General features: G+C 48.0%; 1 protein-coding gene across 2 annotated transcripts; it reads left to right on the forward strand.

Moving 5' to 3' along the window:
- Positions 1 to 1,693: 1,693 nt before the first annotated feature.
- Positions 1,694 to 15,376, forward strand: C11H14orf119 (chromosome 11 C14orf119 homolog). 2 transcript variants are annotated; one of them, XM_061549736.1, is made up of 2 exons: positions 1,694 to 1,881; positions 9,794 to 15,376. In XM_061549736.1, the coding sequence occupies exon 2, from the start codon at positions 9,806 to 9,808 to the stop codon at positions 10,160 to 10,162; it is 357 nt and encodes a 118-aa protein (XP_061405720.1). In that variant the 5' UTR covers positions 1,694 to 1,881; positions 9,794 to 9,805; the 3' UTR covers positions 10,163 to 15,376. The 2 variants fall into 2 exon arrangements, with proteins under 2 accessions (XP_061405720.1, XP_061405719.1); XM_061549735.1 differs by lacking the exon at positions 1,694 to 1,881 and adding an exon at positions 3,822 to 3,942.
- The last annotated feature ends 1,471 nt before the right edge of the window (positions 15,377 to 16,847 follow it).

Raw genomic sequence — 16,847 nt, forward strand, 5'->3', positions numbered from 1 at the left:
GATCGGTATCAATTAATCAATTAATTCGCTACTTTAAAGCAATTAGCATATTGTATGGACGCCTTATTAATTATATATTTTTGTGTAGGTCAAAAACGCCGCGGTCCCTAAACTCTAGAATCGCCTCGCCCAAGAAGCAGTCGCCACGTGTCTCAATAACCAATTAATTCAATATCCAATTAATTCAATAACCAATTAATTCAAGTCAGCGTTGATGTGGGAGCAGGTTTCGCATCATTGACGTACTTCTCGACCGCGAGTTAAACGAAGTTGTGGATAAAAGCGTTATTTAAAAAAAAAACTTTTTCTAAGGAGTTTTTCTCCCGTTAAGGTCGCTTGGGACTCGTGTCTGCCAGTTCGGCACACGTGCTGTGTGTGTGCTGTGTGTGTGTGCTGTGTGTGCTGTGTGTGTGTTGTGTGTGTGTACTGTGTGCTATGTGTGTGTACTGTGTGCTGTGTGTGTACTGTGTGTTGTGTGTGTACTGTGTGTTGTGTGTGCTGTGTGTACTGTGTGTAATGTGTGTGTACTGTGTGTACTGTGTGGTGTGTGTGTACTGTGTGTGTACTGTGTGTTGTGTGTGGACTGTGTGCTGTGTGTGTACTGTGTGTTGTGTGTGTGTAGTGTGTGTCTGTGTGTTGTGTGTGTAATGTGTGTTGTGTGTAGTGTGTGTGTGTTGTGTGTGTTGTGTGTGTACTGTGTGTAGTGTGTGTACTGTGTGTGTACTGTGTGCTGTGTGTGTGTACTGTGTGTGTGCTGTGTGTGTGTTGTGTGTGTGTACTGTGTGTTGTGTGTGTACTGTGTGCTGTGTGTGTGTACTGTGTGTACTGTGTGTGTACTGTGTGTGTACTGTGTGTTGTGTGTGTGCTGTGTGTGTACTGTGTTGTGTGTGGGTACTGTGTTGTGTGTGCTGTGTGTGTGTACTGTGTTGTGTGTGCTGTGTGTGTGCTGTGTACTGTGTGTGTACTGTGTGTTGTGTGTGTACTGTGTGTGTACTGTGTGTAGTGTGTACTGTGTTGTGTGTGTGTGCTGTGTGTTGTGTGTGTACTCTGTGTTGTGTGTGTACTGTGTGTGTGTAGTGTGTGTAGCGTGTGTACTGTGTGTACTCTGTGTTGTGTGTGTAATGTGTGTGTGTGTGCGCTGTGTGTACTGTGTTGTGTGTGTGTGTACTGTGTTGTGTGCTGTGTGTGTGTGCTGGGTGTGTGTGCTGTGTGTGTGTACTGTGTGTGTACTGTGTGTGTGTGTACTGGGTGTGTGATGTGTGTGTGTGTGCTGTGTGTGTGTGTACTGTGTTGTGTGTGTGTGCTGTGTGTGTGTGCTGTGTGTGTGTGCTGTGTGTGTGTGCTGTGTGTGTGTGCTGGGTGTGTGTGCTGGGTGTGTGTGCTGTGTGTACTGTGTGTTGTGTGTACTGTGTGTTGTGTGTGTACTGTGTGTGTGTGATGTGTGTGTGTGTGTGCTGTGTGTGTGTGATGTGTGTGTGCTGGCTGTGTGTGTGCTGGGTGTGTGTGTGTAGTGTGTACTGTGTTGTGTGTGTGTGATGTGTGTGTGTGCTGTGTGTGTGCTGTGTGTATTGCTGCTCCCCGGCGTGCGCCTCTGATCGCAGCAGTTCCCCCGCAGCCCGGAACATCCGGGGGGGGTGGGGGGTCAGGGGGGATGGGAGTGGGGGGGGGGTCAGGGGGGGTGGGAGTGGGGGCAGTGGCGATGGAGGCGGCGATGGAGGCGGCGCGAGTCCTCAGGGCGGCGTGAGGCGCAGTCCTCAGGGCTCCTCTCAGCAGCAGCAGCGGCGGCGGCGGTGGAGCAGCAGTCGAGGCGACATCGGCAGCAGCAGCAGCAGCAGCGTGAGGCAGGGAGGGGGAGTCGAGGAGACCGCCTGCCCCGTCGAGGTGATGGCGCTCGTCCGCGGCGAGCCGAGGGTGTGGACCCGGCTGGCTGGGAGAGACGGGGGCAGGGATGGAGCGAGAGAGACAGAGAAGTGGAGATGTTGAGGGAGATGGGAGAGAGGGGACAGAGTGAGGTAGATGGTAGTGGTGGAGACGGAGGGGTGTGTGTGTGTGTGTGGAGAGGTGTGGGCAGGTGTCGTGGTGGCCGCTGGGCCGCGTTATGTAGGCGAGGCGAGGCGATGGCTCCGCGTGCGTGAGGCCCGTGGAGACAGCCGCAGCTCGGTGGGCGGCCGCCTGAGGCGAGGACGAGTCAACAACAACAACATCACCATCATCATCGTCATAACCATCATCATCATCATCACCATCGTCATAACCATCATCATCACCATCATCATTACCACCATCATCATCACCATCATCACCATCGTCATAACCACCACCATCATAACCACCACCATCATCATCACCACCATCATCACCACATCCACCATCGTCATTATCAACATCATCACCATCGTCATCACCATCGTCATCACCACATCCACCATCATCATCAACCACCACATCCACCATCGTCATTACCACATCCACCATCATCACCACATCCACCGTCATCACCTCATCCACCATCACCACATCCACCACCATCACCACATCCACCACCATCATCATCACCTCATCCACCATCATCACCACATCCACCATCGTCATTACCACCACCATCATTATCACCACCATCATTATCACCACATCCATCATTATCACCACCATTATTACCATGATCACTACAACAACCACCACCATTATCATCGCCATCAGCACCACCACCATCATAATCACTGTTATCATCATCACCAGATCCACCACCACCACATCCACCACCATCATCATCACCACATCCACCATCATCACCACATCCACCATCGTCATTACCACATCCATCATCACCACATCCATCATTATCACCACATCCATCATCACCACATCCACCATCATTACCATGATCACTACAACAACCACCACCATTATCATCGCCATCAGCACCACCACCACCATCATAATCACTGTTATCATCATCATCATCACCACAACCAGCAACTACTACCAGCATCACTTTCACCACCATCACCACCATCATCGCCACCACTGCCGCAGCTACCAGAACCGGGCTGTTGTCTTTTCCGAGCCTCTGTCTCTCTCTACGGCCTCGTGTGCACGGCCACTGAGATTTGGTCCAGATTTCTAACCCCCGGACAATGTTTGCTAATTGTTTAAACAAAGTGCAAGGTCGTCAATAGGTGATTGATTCTATTTTAGACTAAGGAACAACACAGACGGACGGACGGCTCCATACATCTGTCTGTGAAAACGAGCTTTATAGCTCACCGGGTTCCTCCATTATAAATACAGATTCTGATGTCTCCGCAGAGACAAAACAAGGGCGTTTTACACGTCCCATCAGCCTCGTGGTCTGAGATTACCCACTCCCAGAGGCCGCGTGGCCAATGGGCTTTGTAAACAAACAATGCCTTTGTTTTCATGTGAAATGCTTCATGTGAAATGCTTCAAATCATGTTAAATGCTTCAAATCTAGAAATGAAGGAGACATTGCGAAATTGCTTTGTTACCTAAATCCTCCAGATGCGTTCTGTGCTCTTTCCAGCTAGAATCTTATTCGTGGTGTTCCACATGTTGACGCCGAGTGACGTCACTCCACGTGCCGGCCGCTGGCTCGTGACGTCACAAGCGGGTAAATTTCGCCGCGATGGGTTTCCACGGCAACGCGGTCCTCGCCAAAATCCAACCCCCCCCCCTCGTGCCACGCGAGCCCAGAGACGGCAACGACGCTCGCACAAGCGCGCCGATCTCTCGCCGCCGAAGTTGCCTCTCTTGCGTCGACGGTGTCGCTTGACCCCGCGGCGTGGCGTCGATTGTACACGCAGAGGGAGACCGGATGGGCACTTCCGACAAAGTGGGGCCACCCCCCCAAGTTATTTAGTTATTTTGACGCTGGAAGGACGTTGACGTGACCCCCGGGGCGGGATGTCCGACGTTCCAATTGTGAGTCGAGCACTTTCAACGTCGCGCCACGCGGCCAGGCACAACGAGATGGCAACGCGGCGGCAACGCATTCGTCGATAACGCTGCCCCGACGAAGGAAATCGCGTGCAGCGGTGATAGAGATGGGGTTTCGGGCAATGGCCCTCCTTCACAGCAGCGAGAGAGCGAGGGAGAGATTGCGTGAACGGTAGTTAGAGACTGCACTGTACACCATGGGGCCCTGATAGAAATGTGACAGACGCCTTCGACTACACAATCGCGACGACAGAAACGCATGTGAAGGGGATATCACAGAACCTGCAGCAGGTCATGGTTTACTAACTGCTTTACTAACTGCTTTACTAACTGCTTTACTAACTGCTTTACTAACTGGTTTATATGAAGACGTGCGCACCTTTTGGTCTTCCCTTTCTTTCGCTCGAATTCCAGTTGGACTATCGACACCATGTCTAGGAGGGAGCAGTGTACCACGTGATGTCGGAGAATGGCCTTGGAAGATGACACCACTGAACTACTTGTGAAGTCCCTTCAGTTTCCTCTTCTCCACACTCGGTCCATGCGCCGCTTTCTCCTCCGCGTTCTTGGCATCCCAATGCAATCAAAATGTGTAATCCTCAGCGTTGGCTTATGCAGAGTCGAGCGACAAACCACATTTCATATTTGTAACTGGAAAGCAGGCAGCTTTAGTGTCACACTCCATAAAAGACGACTGACTTGGTTCACTGGTGATGGGGATAATTTATTGTTCGTGTTTAGCCTGAGCCGTTTAGAAAGTTAGAATTCACGATAAACAAATATGGGCTCCAAATTTGATTATTTTAAATGTTCGTGGTTTTTTCTAATTGTAAGCTTTAGTGCAACTATGTGCCACATTTGCTCTTCATAGCTGTTCCATGATGCCATTAGAATTTACATCTGTCAGTGGCCATCAGCTATATTTTTTTAGTTTTTAGGCTGTTGTGAGTGAGTGGGTTGAGATGTCAACTCGCCACCATTGGAAACCCGATTCAATCACTGGGGGCGGCCTGGAGCCTAACCCAGCTTCTAAGTGCTCGCTAACAACACAGGGAAAGGTCCCTGACCCACCCAGCCAGGTCCTTTATAAATACTTTCTGTGCAGGAGCCAAATTCGGCGCAGCCCAGAGTTCCTGAGTGTGTTCAGTCCAGCCTTGCCTCACGTGTGCATTTTGTGAGTAAACTCATGTACAAACAACTACGCCCAACTATTCTTGAAGTCACCCTGACCCGCCGCTAACATTTTGGCATATGTCATGTCACGCGTGCCCCGCGCACGCACTGTGACGTGCCAGACGAAAATACTATCTTGCGTGTAACATCATAGGCACGGTGACTCTTATACTCTGGTGGGTCTGCAACCATCTTCCTCTTAGATGTCCTTTTTAGTCTGTGGATAACTGGAAGATTATCATGATGAGCAACCCTTATTGAGTAGCAAAAGTTGTAGATAAGAATATTGTATATAAAGTAAAAATAGTTTGTATCCCTGTGTCAATCTCTTCTGTTGGATGAAGTCCTACCCACACCATGTTGGTCGTGGGATTGTTTAACCATACTTCACCACACTGGTCAGTGCGGGTTGGTGAAGAGGGAGGCCCAGAATCGGTTTCGATATCACTCGCAAATGAAACCAGCTGTGGCCCGGAATCAAAAGTTTGACCGCCAAGTTCATTGCAAAGTACGCTGAGCACTGCACCATTTATATACGCTGGCTATAAAGTGTTAGAGTTTAATAGACAGGTAAATCATCAACTTGGCAGGTGTTGTTCGCCAGAATAAGGTACCCATCAACCCATTGCCCTCGGCAAACCTCTACTTTCCCCACAACTCTTGTTCAAATAAAGTAAACTCGAACTGGTTTTAACTAATTACCAGCAGTGCGTACACTGTTAAACAGAACCTGCAGCATTCGGTGGTGGTATAGACTACAGCCTTCCATATCTATGCTCATCATAGTTCAGCAGTGTTTTATGAATTCATGAATCTCTTGAAGATGTAGTGTTCCATGAAAAAGCATGGCTTTTAAAGCTCAATCATTCTATTGTGGAAGCAGGGCCCATGACCAAATCATTCGGAATGCGCCTGATCTCCATTACTCTTAAAAGCTAAGCTGGGGTGAGCCTGGATAGTGCTCAGATGGGACCCACTGTACTTAAAACAGGCGTTGTATTACATTTTCAGTAGAGGGCAGTGCAGAAAAAATCCATTGTACTGTACTATCTAGATTTGAAGTTTGTACTATACTGTGTTCGAACATATGTGTGTCCCAACTTCACCGACTATCTCGGACTAGCCGGGTGAAGTTTGGTAAAATAATCCCGATGACCAACATGGTGGCCTTCATCGAGCAGCAGGTTCAGAATAAGAATCCGAATATTGATTTACACTGGAGGAATCCGATGAGCTATAAAGCTCTTTTTCACACATGTCCAGTCGGGGCACGGGGTAAAAATGTTATAACGACAAAGAGCATGACAACGAATTTGGTTCACTAAAGAGCTGCACGGCACGAGTCGGAGCAGCGGCAACGCCTGGTTGCTCACAAGCAACTTAGCGCTGGGCACGGCACAAGGGGGCAGGAGGAGACACCGGGCAAGCGAGGTTTGGTGCGGGAAAGTGTCTCAGACGTACGTCAAGTCGTGCTCAAAAGGGCAGTGCGTCTGCAGACGTTTCAGAACGTGGGTAAGGCAAGTGGAGCAAGTGGGGCGGCACCAGTCGACAGGGCGGCATGAATGAGCTCACACGTCGGGCTTGCGGGCTGCATCCTTCGCGAGCGAGCTGTCCGCATTCTAGCAGCCCTGAAATCGCTCTGACCTTGAAAAAAAGTATAAACAAATATATTTTTGAAACGGTGAGATGACCTTGACAAAAATATACCCGCTCCTTCGATTGCTGCGTGGGGTTGGCGGGGGGGGGGGGGGGCAGATACAACAACAGTGGTGATACAGATTGGGGAGGTGGTCTTGATTAATGATGTAGTGGTCGGTGTCTGATTGCATGGAAATTCGCTGCTAGTCATGCATGTGTATGCTTGTCAGGTTCACATTTTTACGAAAAATGTTTTGCTTTTCTACAAAAAAATGTATGGGCAGTGGGGGGCAGCGGTAACACTCACGTTCCTAACTCAATTGGCATTACACACAGTGGCAACATCGCCCCCATACTGTGAAAACTTGGCAGGACCGTTCTGAAAAAGAGTCTTGAGACTCAGTGAGGTTTTCCTGGGTAAACGAGCGTAATCATAAATAACAATAAAATATAATCATCCTGACGATGCTTTGCGTGCCATCATAAGATGAGGTATCCTTCGGATCTCTCACAGAGCAGTGCAGTCCATGGAAGTGGATATGACAGAGCCACTGAGATCGCTGCAAATGACTTATGATGAACGCAGTAGGAGGCAGCACTTTCTTACTCACACAAACACGTTTAACAAATTACATTCAAACCGTTATTTTCTATTCTTAGAGCTGGAATTCAGCCAAATTAAGCGCAGAACCAAGTTTACTGTGTTGGCTTTTTGTGTGCAGTCATTGGTGGCCAGGCTGAGACAATCAACTCTAGACATGCGAACCTAATTTAATGACAGGCAGCTGCCTGGATTCTAACTCTGGGTATCTGTGGTTGCCAGCTCAGCGCCCTGACCTCTGAGTCACCCAGCCTCCTCGTGTAAGGTTCATATTTCAGACTGACCCTTCACATTGTTGTATGTATGTCCCTGCGTGGCAGCGATGATTTCATTGGATAGCAGGCCAGTTTGGATTCAAATGCACCTCCTGTGGGTCACACAGTTTGGCCGATGAAAATGAAAAGCAAAATAATATGGTATTCATTTTCCGATTCAAAACCCGAAAGCGTGGGAAAATAACTTTTTTATTTTGCGACAGGGCACGCCAAATCCCCCGTTTCAATGGCCGGTTTAAGTTCAGGTTGTATTTGAGTAGAAAGTTTGAAATTTTTTATTTATTAAAACACGTGGCAGGCCAGAGGAAGGCTCTTGGTGAGCTGGGTGCGGCCTGCGGGCCGTGTGTTTGACACCCCGACTCGAGATGGAGCACTGGGGAAGCCAGCTACAGCAATACAGGAAGAGGGGCCATTGGGGGAGTGTGGTGTGACGGGGCCTGGTGCCTTAATTACTCATAAACGTTCGAGGCACTCTTGTCTTTAAATGTCTGTTTACGTTCCGCTCTGTATCCACCGGCTCCACAGGCCAGAGAGATTGCCCTTCCCTAAAACGCCTATAAAAGCAGCTTTGGCCCTTTGAACTTAGGTTCATGCCGAGAATGCTATGAAATTCCTGGGAGAACGGGTTAAGCTACTTGAAAGTAAAAACTAGAATACGATAGAGAAAAATTGTGAACGTAATGCGGAAGAGGAGATCGCTGCCGATAGGGAAAAATGTGCAGGAAGGGAAATGGAAGGCTACCGAGACCGGCAACGCAGTGAGGGAAAACCCAAAGGGTGGACCTAAAGCCAGATGGTGGGGTGTGGTAAGAGCAGACTTATGGGGTTGGGTGTTAACTCTGTCATAGGCTCTGCCAGATGAGAGTGGTGATGAGGTACGGTGGCCCTGGTGGCTTTGGTGGCGTTGGCCATGATGACCTCTTGACGTTTTTAAAATCTCGAGTCCCTAGTAGCATTTTACCAGAATGTGTCCCTTGAACGGCATTCTTATAATAGTAATATTACTACTATTATACCTGGCACACTGCATCCGCCATTCTTCTCGCTGTGGCTCTAAGTCATGAGCCATCTCCAGTCTACCAGCAACCCAGGAAATATGCGGTGAGAATTAAAGCCCTGTGTATAACCCTGTTGATGTCGTATACGGCTGGCATCTCAACACATTTATTTTAACAATTTAATAAACAATGTTGAGACTCTTGGTATGCCTTAAAATAAATCCAAATGCAGATGACGAATAGCAGCTTGTCAAAATCCATCATTTGACCACCAACCCTCCCCAACCAAAACTATTCAACTCTCTCTGTAAATGACTAACACCAGTCATGCGCAATGGCAAGCTCTCTCGGTGACTGTAAGAAAAAGCTGCTGTTATTTTAATCAACCTGTAATTTCATTTATATTGCCTGTTCACGGAGCAGTTGGTGCTGCTTGCGTGGGTTTGACAGGCATTCGGACAATCAGACTTGTGAGGTGCGGCCCATCAGCCGTGACGGGGCACAGACTCGGTCTTCTCCGGATTGTAAGATGCGCCCTCTTCTCCGTTATTCACTCGGCGGGTGCGTCTTGAAGACTGCGTTTCAATCGAGTTGTTTAGAGCATATACCGTTGGGCTGAAAGCAACCATATAAAAATGTATGCACGCAATTGTGACTCAACTACTGTATTTGTAACGCAGTTAATCATGAGCGCAACTATGGGGAATATAAGTTACAAAATAAATAAGCTGACTATTCGCCTCCTTCCCACTTCTGTCCCTCCGTGTAAAAAAAACGTAAGTATTGTTTTGAGGACCCATATGTAACAGAGAGGGCCTTTGCCTAAACATCTGGCAGTTCACCAGCATTGGTTCAAACGAGCCTCACTGCTGATGAGACGCTGAATGTTGGAACCGGTTCACAGTTTACTTGTGTTGAGCTGATGCTGCTGAAAAAAAACAACTCTCAGAAGGCCATGTGGCTGATAGGGTGTTCAAAAAAATACTTAAAATATTTTTTTTCATGGAGGAACAGATCCGTGAAGGTGGCGATTTGTCTGTTTATTGACGTTGTTGGCTTATATTCTGCGCAAGGACGTTAACGGTCATCTCGTGTTATTGTTATCGTTGTCGTTGTGATGTTTGATTGCGTTCGTTCGCACGCGTTCCCAGGTGCCGGTGGCCATGTCGGAGGAGGACGAGGCCGCGGCCATCACATCGTACATCACGGCGCAGGAGGTGAAGTGCGTGCTGCACTGGTACGAGAGCTGGAGCGGCCCGCAGCGCGAGCGCTTCCTGCGCGACCTCGTGCTCAAGGCGACGCCGGGGAAGCTGTGCGCGCTGCTCGACGGGCTGCAGGCGCTCGGCGTGTCGGACCGCGCGCCCAGCATCTTCGAGTGCCAGCTGCGCCTGTGGACGCAGTGGTTCGAGAGCTGGAGCGAGGACGAGCGCAACGGCTTCCTCAACCGCCTGGAGCAGGCCGACGCCGGCTTCGTGGCGCGCTTTTACCAGGAGGTCGCCGCCACCAGCTGCCAGCCGTAGCGCAGCGCCTCGCGGGGGTGGGCACGCCATCCCAACGCGCGTTCGCGGAGCGGGACAAATGCGGTCGGTGCAGTTAGGGAGAAAATCGGTGATTCAGCAGATCCGGTTCGTTTCTCGTGAAATCGGTCTCCCGCGTGGGGGGGGGGAGGTTGTTTGCAAGGTGTCTGTGGGCGAGGGCCTTGCCCCAGCTGGGAAGTTCCAGGCTGACGACGGCAACAACAAGAACAGGATGTTTGTGCCATGTGCTGGTTATATTGCTGCAGGAGTGTATGCTTAGCAAACTGCGTGCACTTTACAGACCCTTACTGGCTGTCAATGTAAAATAATAGGCCTTGGCAGCATGAAATATATTTTTTTCTGTGTAAACAAAACCCTGGCAAAATGATCTCCCCCTACCCCATCCCCTGCCATGGCGATTCAAGGAATTGTTGATTTGCAATCGATATTTTTTCACATTACGGTGAGTGGTAGCGCCTCTAGTGGCTGCAGGGGCGATGTGATCCCCTTAATTCAAAATCGATATGATATTCATCGATGAATCGATAGAGCAATCCACCGCTGTCTGTCGGTATAATATAAAAGTGGTCTACACAGGGTGCTCACTAAAGGCGTTGATCAGACTCCCTGGTACCGATGAACATGTGCTCGGAGCTGCGCCGCTTGTCTGCAGCACATCACTCAATCGGTTGTGGCGCAGAAACCCCGCAAAGTGTCACACAGCTGCCCAGGTGCCGCAGCAGTCGTCCCTAGGGTGGCCGAAGCGAACCTGTTCATTTGAGCATGAAGCCAGGATCGCGATCGAAGGGAAAGAAGACATAGGCCGCTGAGATTTTAGGCGGCTTGCCCACCGCGTTATGGGGGAGGGGGGGAACGGGAGTGAACATGGGTCAAACGAATCGAGCATGAAGGAACGGATATTGGAACGGCAGCAACCCCGACAACAGCAATCCCAACAACAGCAATCCCAGCTTAAGGCACAGACATTGGAGGAATTGACCCAGGCTGAGCGACGGCGAGTTGGAGTTCGGGATGTCACGGGCGTTTTGCACATTGACCTCCGTGCTGGCCGCAGTGTTGGCCCCGGCGGAACGTCACCAGAGCGTGCCACGGAAGGTGCACGTGGCTCGGACGACGGCGAGGTCCGGCTTGGGGCACGACTACGTATTGCTGCGTGCCCAACCGGCGCTCCTCCGTGACGGAGCCTTCATGTCGGCGTCACGGTGACAGACGTGCATCGGTCGTACTGGTGGTTATAGTTGGGGAATCGGCAATACTGCGGCAAAGCTTTGCCGTCAGATCCGCGCCGGCTCGTCGTCGTGTTGTGAATTTTAAAAAAGTTCCTTACTCTTACGAAATATCAACCCTCGTTTAACGTGAGAGTGCATTTATTCAAGTCAGTTTACATGACTGTGACACCTTAAACTGAAGCAGCGAAAGACAACAGCCCCTTACTGACTCGTGGTGTGCCCTCCCCATTATACCAAGGATTATGCACTTCATGTTTGCCATATCCACGCACAGGTTGTAGTTCACGCGGATTTCATTGAACAGTTAAGCCTTACACAGGTGCTACGAACTTTTTTTTACGTTATGAAATTCAAAATGAATAATAATCCCGATGAGATAGTTTGTGGAATTTCAGCGATGCATTCGCAAGAGCTTCGTGTAACTTAATCGCACAAACCCACTTTGCCACCGGTGCGCTGTTCCATCGCCCACAAGGGTCAGACAAGAGGCGTGACCTTGGGGGACACTGGACTTGGGAAATGTAAAGCGGGTTTGCGCAACGTTTGAGTTTTCTACGTCACCAGCAGTGCGTGCGTGCGTGTTATTTGCTCGTGTGTGAGAAAACGGAAAATGGGCAATGAGTGCGGCTCCGCTAGTGATCATGGAGTGCACCGTATGTACGCATGTTGAACTTCCTTCGCACCGTACGTAGCCACCCGTGCTAATCGGAGGTGCGCCGTGTGGCTCGAGTGGACTGCGTCGTCGCTTCTCCCCACCCTGTCGGGGCCTCTACGCGCGGAAAAACGGTCACCTTGCTAAGCAATCGTCAATTTTGTTTCGTGACGTTAAGTTGGTAAACAGCTCTTCTTCGCGCGAACGTTCCGTTGTTAACGTGCTTGCGTGCGCATGTGTGAGTGAAACAAAAATTACATTTCTTTTCTCATTAGAGTATTGTGTAATCCCACGTTTTAACGCGGTAAGTTTTGTCGCGTGACTGATGTTTAAACAAACGTAGAGTGTTTGAACTTTCCATCATAGTGCGCAATGCACAGTGCAGGATTTGTGTTTCTGGGTGATGAGATACAATTTTAGGGTGCTTCCAACATAAATTTTTGATCCAAACACAAGTGTATACATTAGGGATGAGTTTCAGATAATTTTTGTTGGGATATTTAAATACAATGAGATTTTTTTTGGGACTTTCGGATCATTTGCACTCTGTAGTGTAACGTGAAATGTATTTGCACTACAATGGTGATATCACTCAATACCGTGCGACACCTCTTATGCCGGAAAAATCGTGCGAAAGATACCATACCAGCGATGTAATTTTCGGTTTTTAGATTGATTCAAAATTGCAAAAAAATATACATTTAGGCCTGATTTTCTAGTTTTTTTTTATTCATTGAGAGCACATCCCTGGTGTACGTACATTTGTGCGTGGAATGTACAGGACGCTCGCACCAATGCACACAATCCAAATTATTTCCGTGAAACACTGAGACAATGCCATGAGAGTGCATAGATGCATTTCTGTGAGCGTGTGCACCCCCACACATTGTGTTGCAAAATAACCCAGAATGCAGTTTAAACACGCAGGATAAAAGCATCCATCCTTAAATTGCATCTGGCACACAGCGAGGTTCGTGACAATCCTGTGTAGTGGCACTGATGGGAAGATTAGACCCTCTGTGTTTACATCTTTTTTTGTCGTTATACGCTTCCCATGGTACATGTGGCAAACGTTACTTATTGGTGGGAAGTGGTTTTGTTTCAGAAATGTGGCCGGGAACCACTTTCACTGGCGGTTTGTCAGATTGATATTTCAGAGATCGCTGGATTTTTTTATAAGGAATGCAAATCTCATAAACCGTGACACAACAGTGGAATGGCTAAAGTGTCGACACGTAGAAAACTGAAAATGAATCTCATCAGAGTTCTTTTTAATCTGTCTAGAGAGTAATTACTGTATTAGCAGTGCACACATTGTGTTGCAGTTAACTCATACGTGCAAGATTAATAAAGTAACCTTTGGACTTAATTTCCGGATGTGATACAAATGATCAGATAAGACGTCCATCCATTGCAGAGATGGAGTAATGAAATGAGTTCGTGCGCCGGTGCTGGGTAGATTGTAATACCGCAGGATCTTGACAGGTGCCGGCAGCTTGGGAGGCCTTTATCCAACAGTGGCTTGACCATGGCTAATTATGATGATACAAAAGAATGGTGGGATGTATGTTTATCATGAACATATTCTCCAAGCATGAACAATATATATTACATTAATTCGGTTCATCTGTTGAGAAATGAGGATTGTAACGATTCACCCTGCAGTGGATTCGATGAAATGTTGCAATTTTTTTTAAAGAATCGGTCCCCGGGGCCGCAGGCGTCATGTGAACCGATTACATAGAGCAGCAATACCGTTCATAATTATCCTTTACAGCCCTTCGTCAATCTACTGGATAAACGCTTCTCCGTGCCATATCACTTATTGTGGTTGTTTTGACCATCAGCACACCGGTGAGTGAGTTGGTGAAAGGGGGGGGGGGGGGCAGGACTGGTTCAGATCTCACTCGCCACTCGTCATCGCCGTGGCCGGAAATCGAACTAACCGCTGCACCACTGTTCCACCCCGACAACAGCACGTGTTCATCGAAGTACATCGATTCTTACACATGCAACCAGATGTATGCATCATCTTAAAATGCAATGGTTTATTATTGTATCCATTATTGCTAATTTCTTAGAAAGCATGAGCATTTTTGGGGCGGTTTAACGTGTTTTTCAAATGTTACGAAGAAAAAGTATTTGTATTTTATTTACTCTTTCCTGAAATGTGTTTCAGACGACATCTGCCTTCGTGTTATTGAGCTGGCCGATTGATGTCTACCAGACTAGAGCCATGGTTCTGACTGCACGAGCACTCGCAGGATTCCTGTTCACGGTTTAGTGTACAACTGTATGCATAAACCAAATACTTTTGAACAACGATGCAGTATCAGTACGTACCTTTCTGAACCAAATGGCTGCTCATGGGAACAGTGTCCGAGTCCTTTTGAAGTTTTCGGTACCGGCTGATGCAGATTCTCCTCACTGAGGGCCAAATATAACGTTCATATCTTTGGTGGGCAACCACACATGAACATAAACCCTCGCGTCGTTATCCAATGAGAACGAAAAGAAGTAACGTTACGCCAGTGACACAAGTTACTGAGGGTGATGCATTAAGAAACGCGATGTTGCCGGGTCATAATTCGTCCCCTCTAGTACCCGATTAGTGTGGCTGAGATGTTTGCGGTGACGGATGGATATCATTTGTGTGACACGTCAAAGTCGTAGGCCTCGTGTGGCCCACGGGCCGTGGCAGTTGTAGTCACGGGCCAGATGAGTCCCACGGGGGGACCTCGCAGAGGGCCGGTGGTCACGCACTCCGAGTTCAGGGTTTTGTTCCAGATGAATTACGGTGCTCGCTCTGAAACAATCTGCAACTGGTGTGGATCCCTCTTGGCTTATCGAGGACATGTTTTATGTTTTGATAAAATGAAATGAAAGTAGAAATCTAATGTATGACCACTTGTGCGTAACGGTACGTTCACTGCCGTCCATTTGTGATTCATTAAGATTTAACACTTAAAAAATGTTGCATTAAAAATTCCGAGATTTATTCCAACGTGTTTTCTTCTAACACTCCAATTTGTAGCCTTTATCACGCTAGTCTCATGCGCATCAGTGCATTTGTCTTCACGTGACCATGACATTTCATTCAATTAAGTTAAGACTGATTCATGTATGGGCTACAAGTGTTTCCATATATAGGAAGGCGTGCATTATTGATACCCCAGACGGACATTGTGGAACATAGCTGTGTGGCTTGGTATTCTCCACGGTACAGACTCTCCATTGTCATCGCCTGTTACCTGTATTATACTTGCATAGATTAAGCGGTTCTGTTGAGCTAAATAAAATGTTTGGTTATATACAGATCTGCCATTGACCTCTGTGATATATTTACACACACCATTCCATGTATTAAAGTGCGGACATATTTTTCAGTCATACGAGTAATTGTCATACTTTCTTGAATGCCTTTCCAATTTACTGGTATCTGCTTTTAAAATAACCTGCAATAATTTCCTGCAATAGTTTTTGATTGGTTGCTATAATGACTATGCCCCTACCAAATCTGAGATGGTTATTATTTTCTACATTTATGTTTATGCCTTTGTTTCTCCATTTATCAGCAAACATTCTCTTTATTTTGCTGTGAATAACCTTGGTGGGAACATACCACCATGCTCCACTCCTGTTTTAATACATATCTTAGTACATATACTTTCTACATCCAATCTAAACTTGCCCGTTCCGTTTTTGTAAATGGTATTATATTTAAATATATATTTGACCTTGACTTGTGAGAGCTTGGAAGGCTACACCAATTTTCACCGAGTTAAAATGCGTTTTCATAGTCCACAAAGGCCAGGCCCAGAGGTCATTAACATTAATTGATTTTTTAAATCCACAATCCAATTAACAGGTGGTGCCCTGATATCTTCTCGGGCACGATTCCTCCTCAGACTGCCACTCCGCTCCTTCTCGCGACGGGTCCTGCGCGAGCCCAACATGCAACACCCGTCGAGTCACTGCGGTCACGTGACACACACCTGGTCGGACAGCCGTCTCGTGGAATCGCTCAACGTCGTTGCCTTTGACGTCACAAAGCACGTGAGGTTGCATTTGTGTCCCATCGTACAATGGTGGCTTTGTAATGAATACAGTGGCCAACGTTGTTTCTACCGTGGCTTCCAACCTTAAATCATAATCATACAACGTGTATTTAAGGTTGGCAGCCGTGGAAGAAATATCTTAGCCCAGTAAGATTACAGAGCCAGCATTGTATGACTGCAAAGTAAGGCGATGCAGCCGTGAGTTGGAGATCGTTAGAGCAGCGTGGAAGAGGAGGGATGAGCAGGGGGGTACGTGGTGCAGTGTCACTTGCCTTGCTCAAGTCAAGAAACGTGTTCACGTGGATCTGTTACAATGTCGAGTACTCTTTGTTGCTGGCCACTTGATATTTAGGGCCTTTGGACCCATGAATCCTAGGCTCTCCGATTACGGTGTTTAAGTAGTCAATACCGTGAACGATAATAGATAATATAATAATCGGTTTTGATGCGAACCGACTCGATAGCGTCTCTGCTACGATGCGGTGCCGTCTGTCGGTTTGTTTATCACTTGAGTTGTGCGGCTTTCCAAGGCCGCACACGTGGGATTCCCATGTGGTTCAGATAACGTTATGGAAGGCTGATTGATAACGAGGCAAGGTCAAGGGTCGGCCCTGCTGCTCAGATGATACACGCATACCGAGCAACATGGAAGACGGGGGAAAGGGAGTTTGACCGATGGATGGAGCTACAGTATTGACAAGTTTACAACCCTCTAATCAATCCACTGC

Source organism: Lethenteron reissneri, chromosome 11, assembly GCF_015708825.2.
Source record: "Lethenteron reissneri isolate LAM-NWPU_2019-01 chromosome 11, ASM1570882v1, whole genome shotgun sequence".
NCBI classification, from domain to species: Eukaryota; Metazoa; Chordata; class Hyperoartia; order Petromyzontiformes; family Petromyzontidae; genus Lethenteron; species Lethenteron reissneri.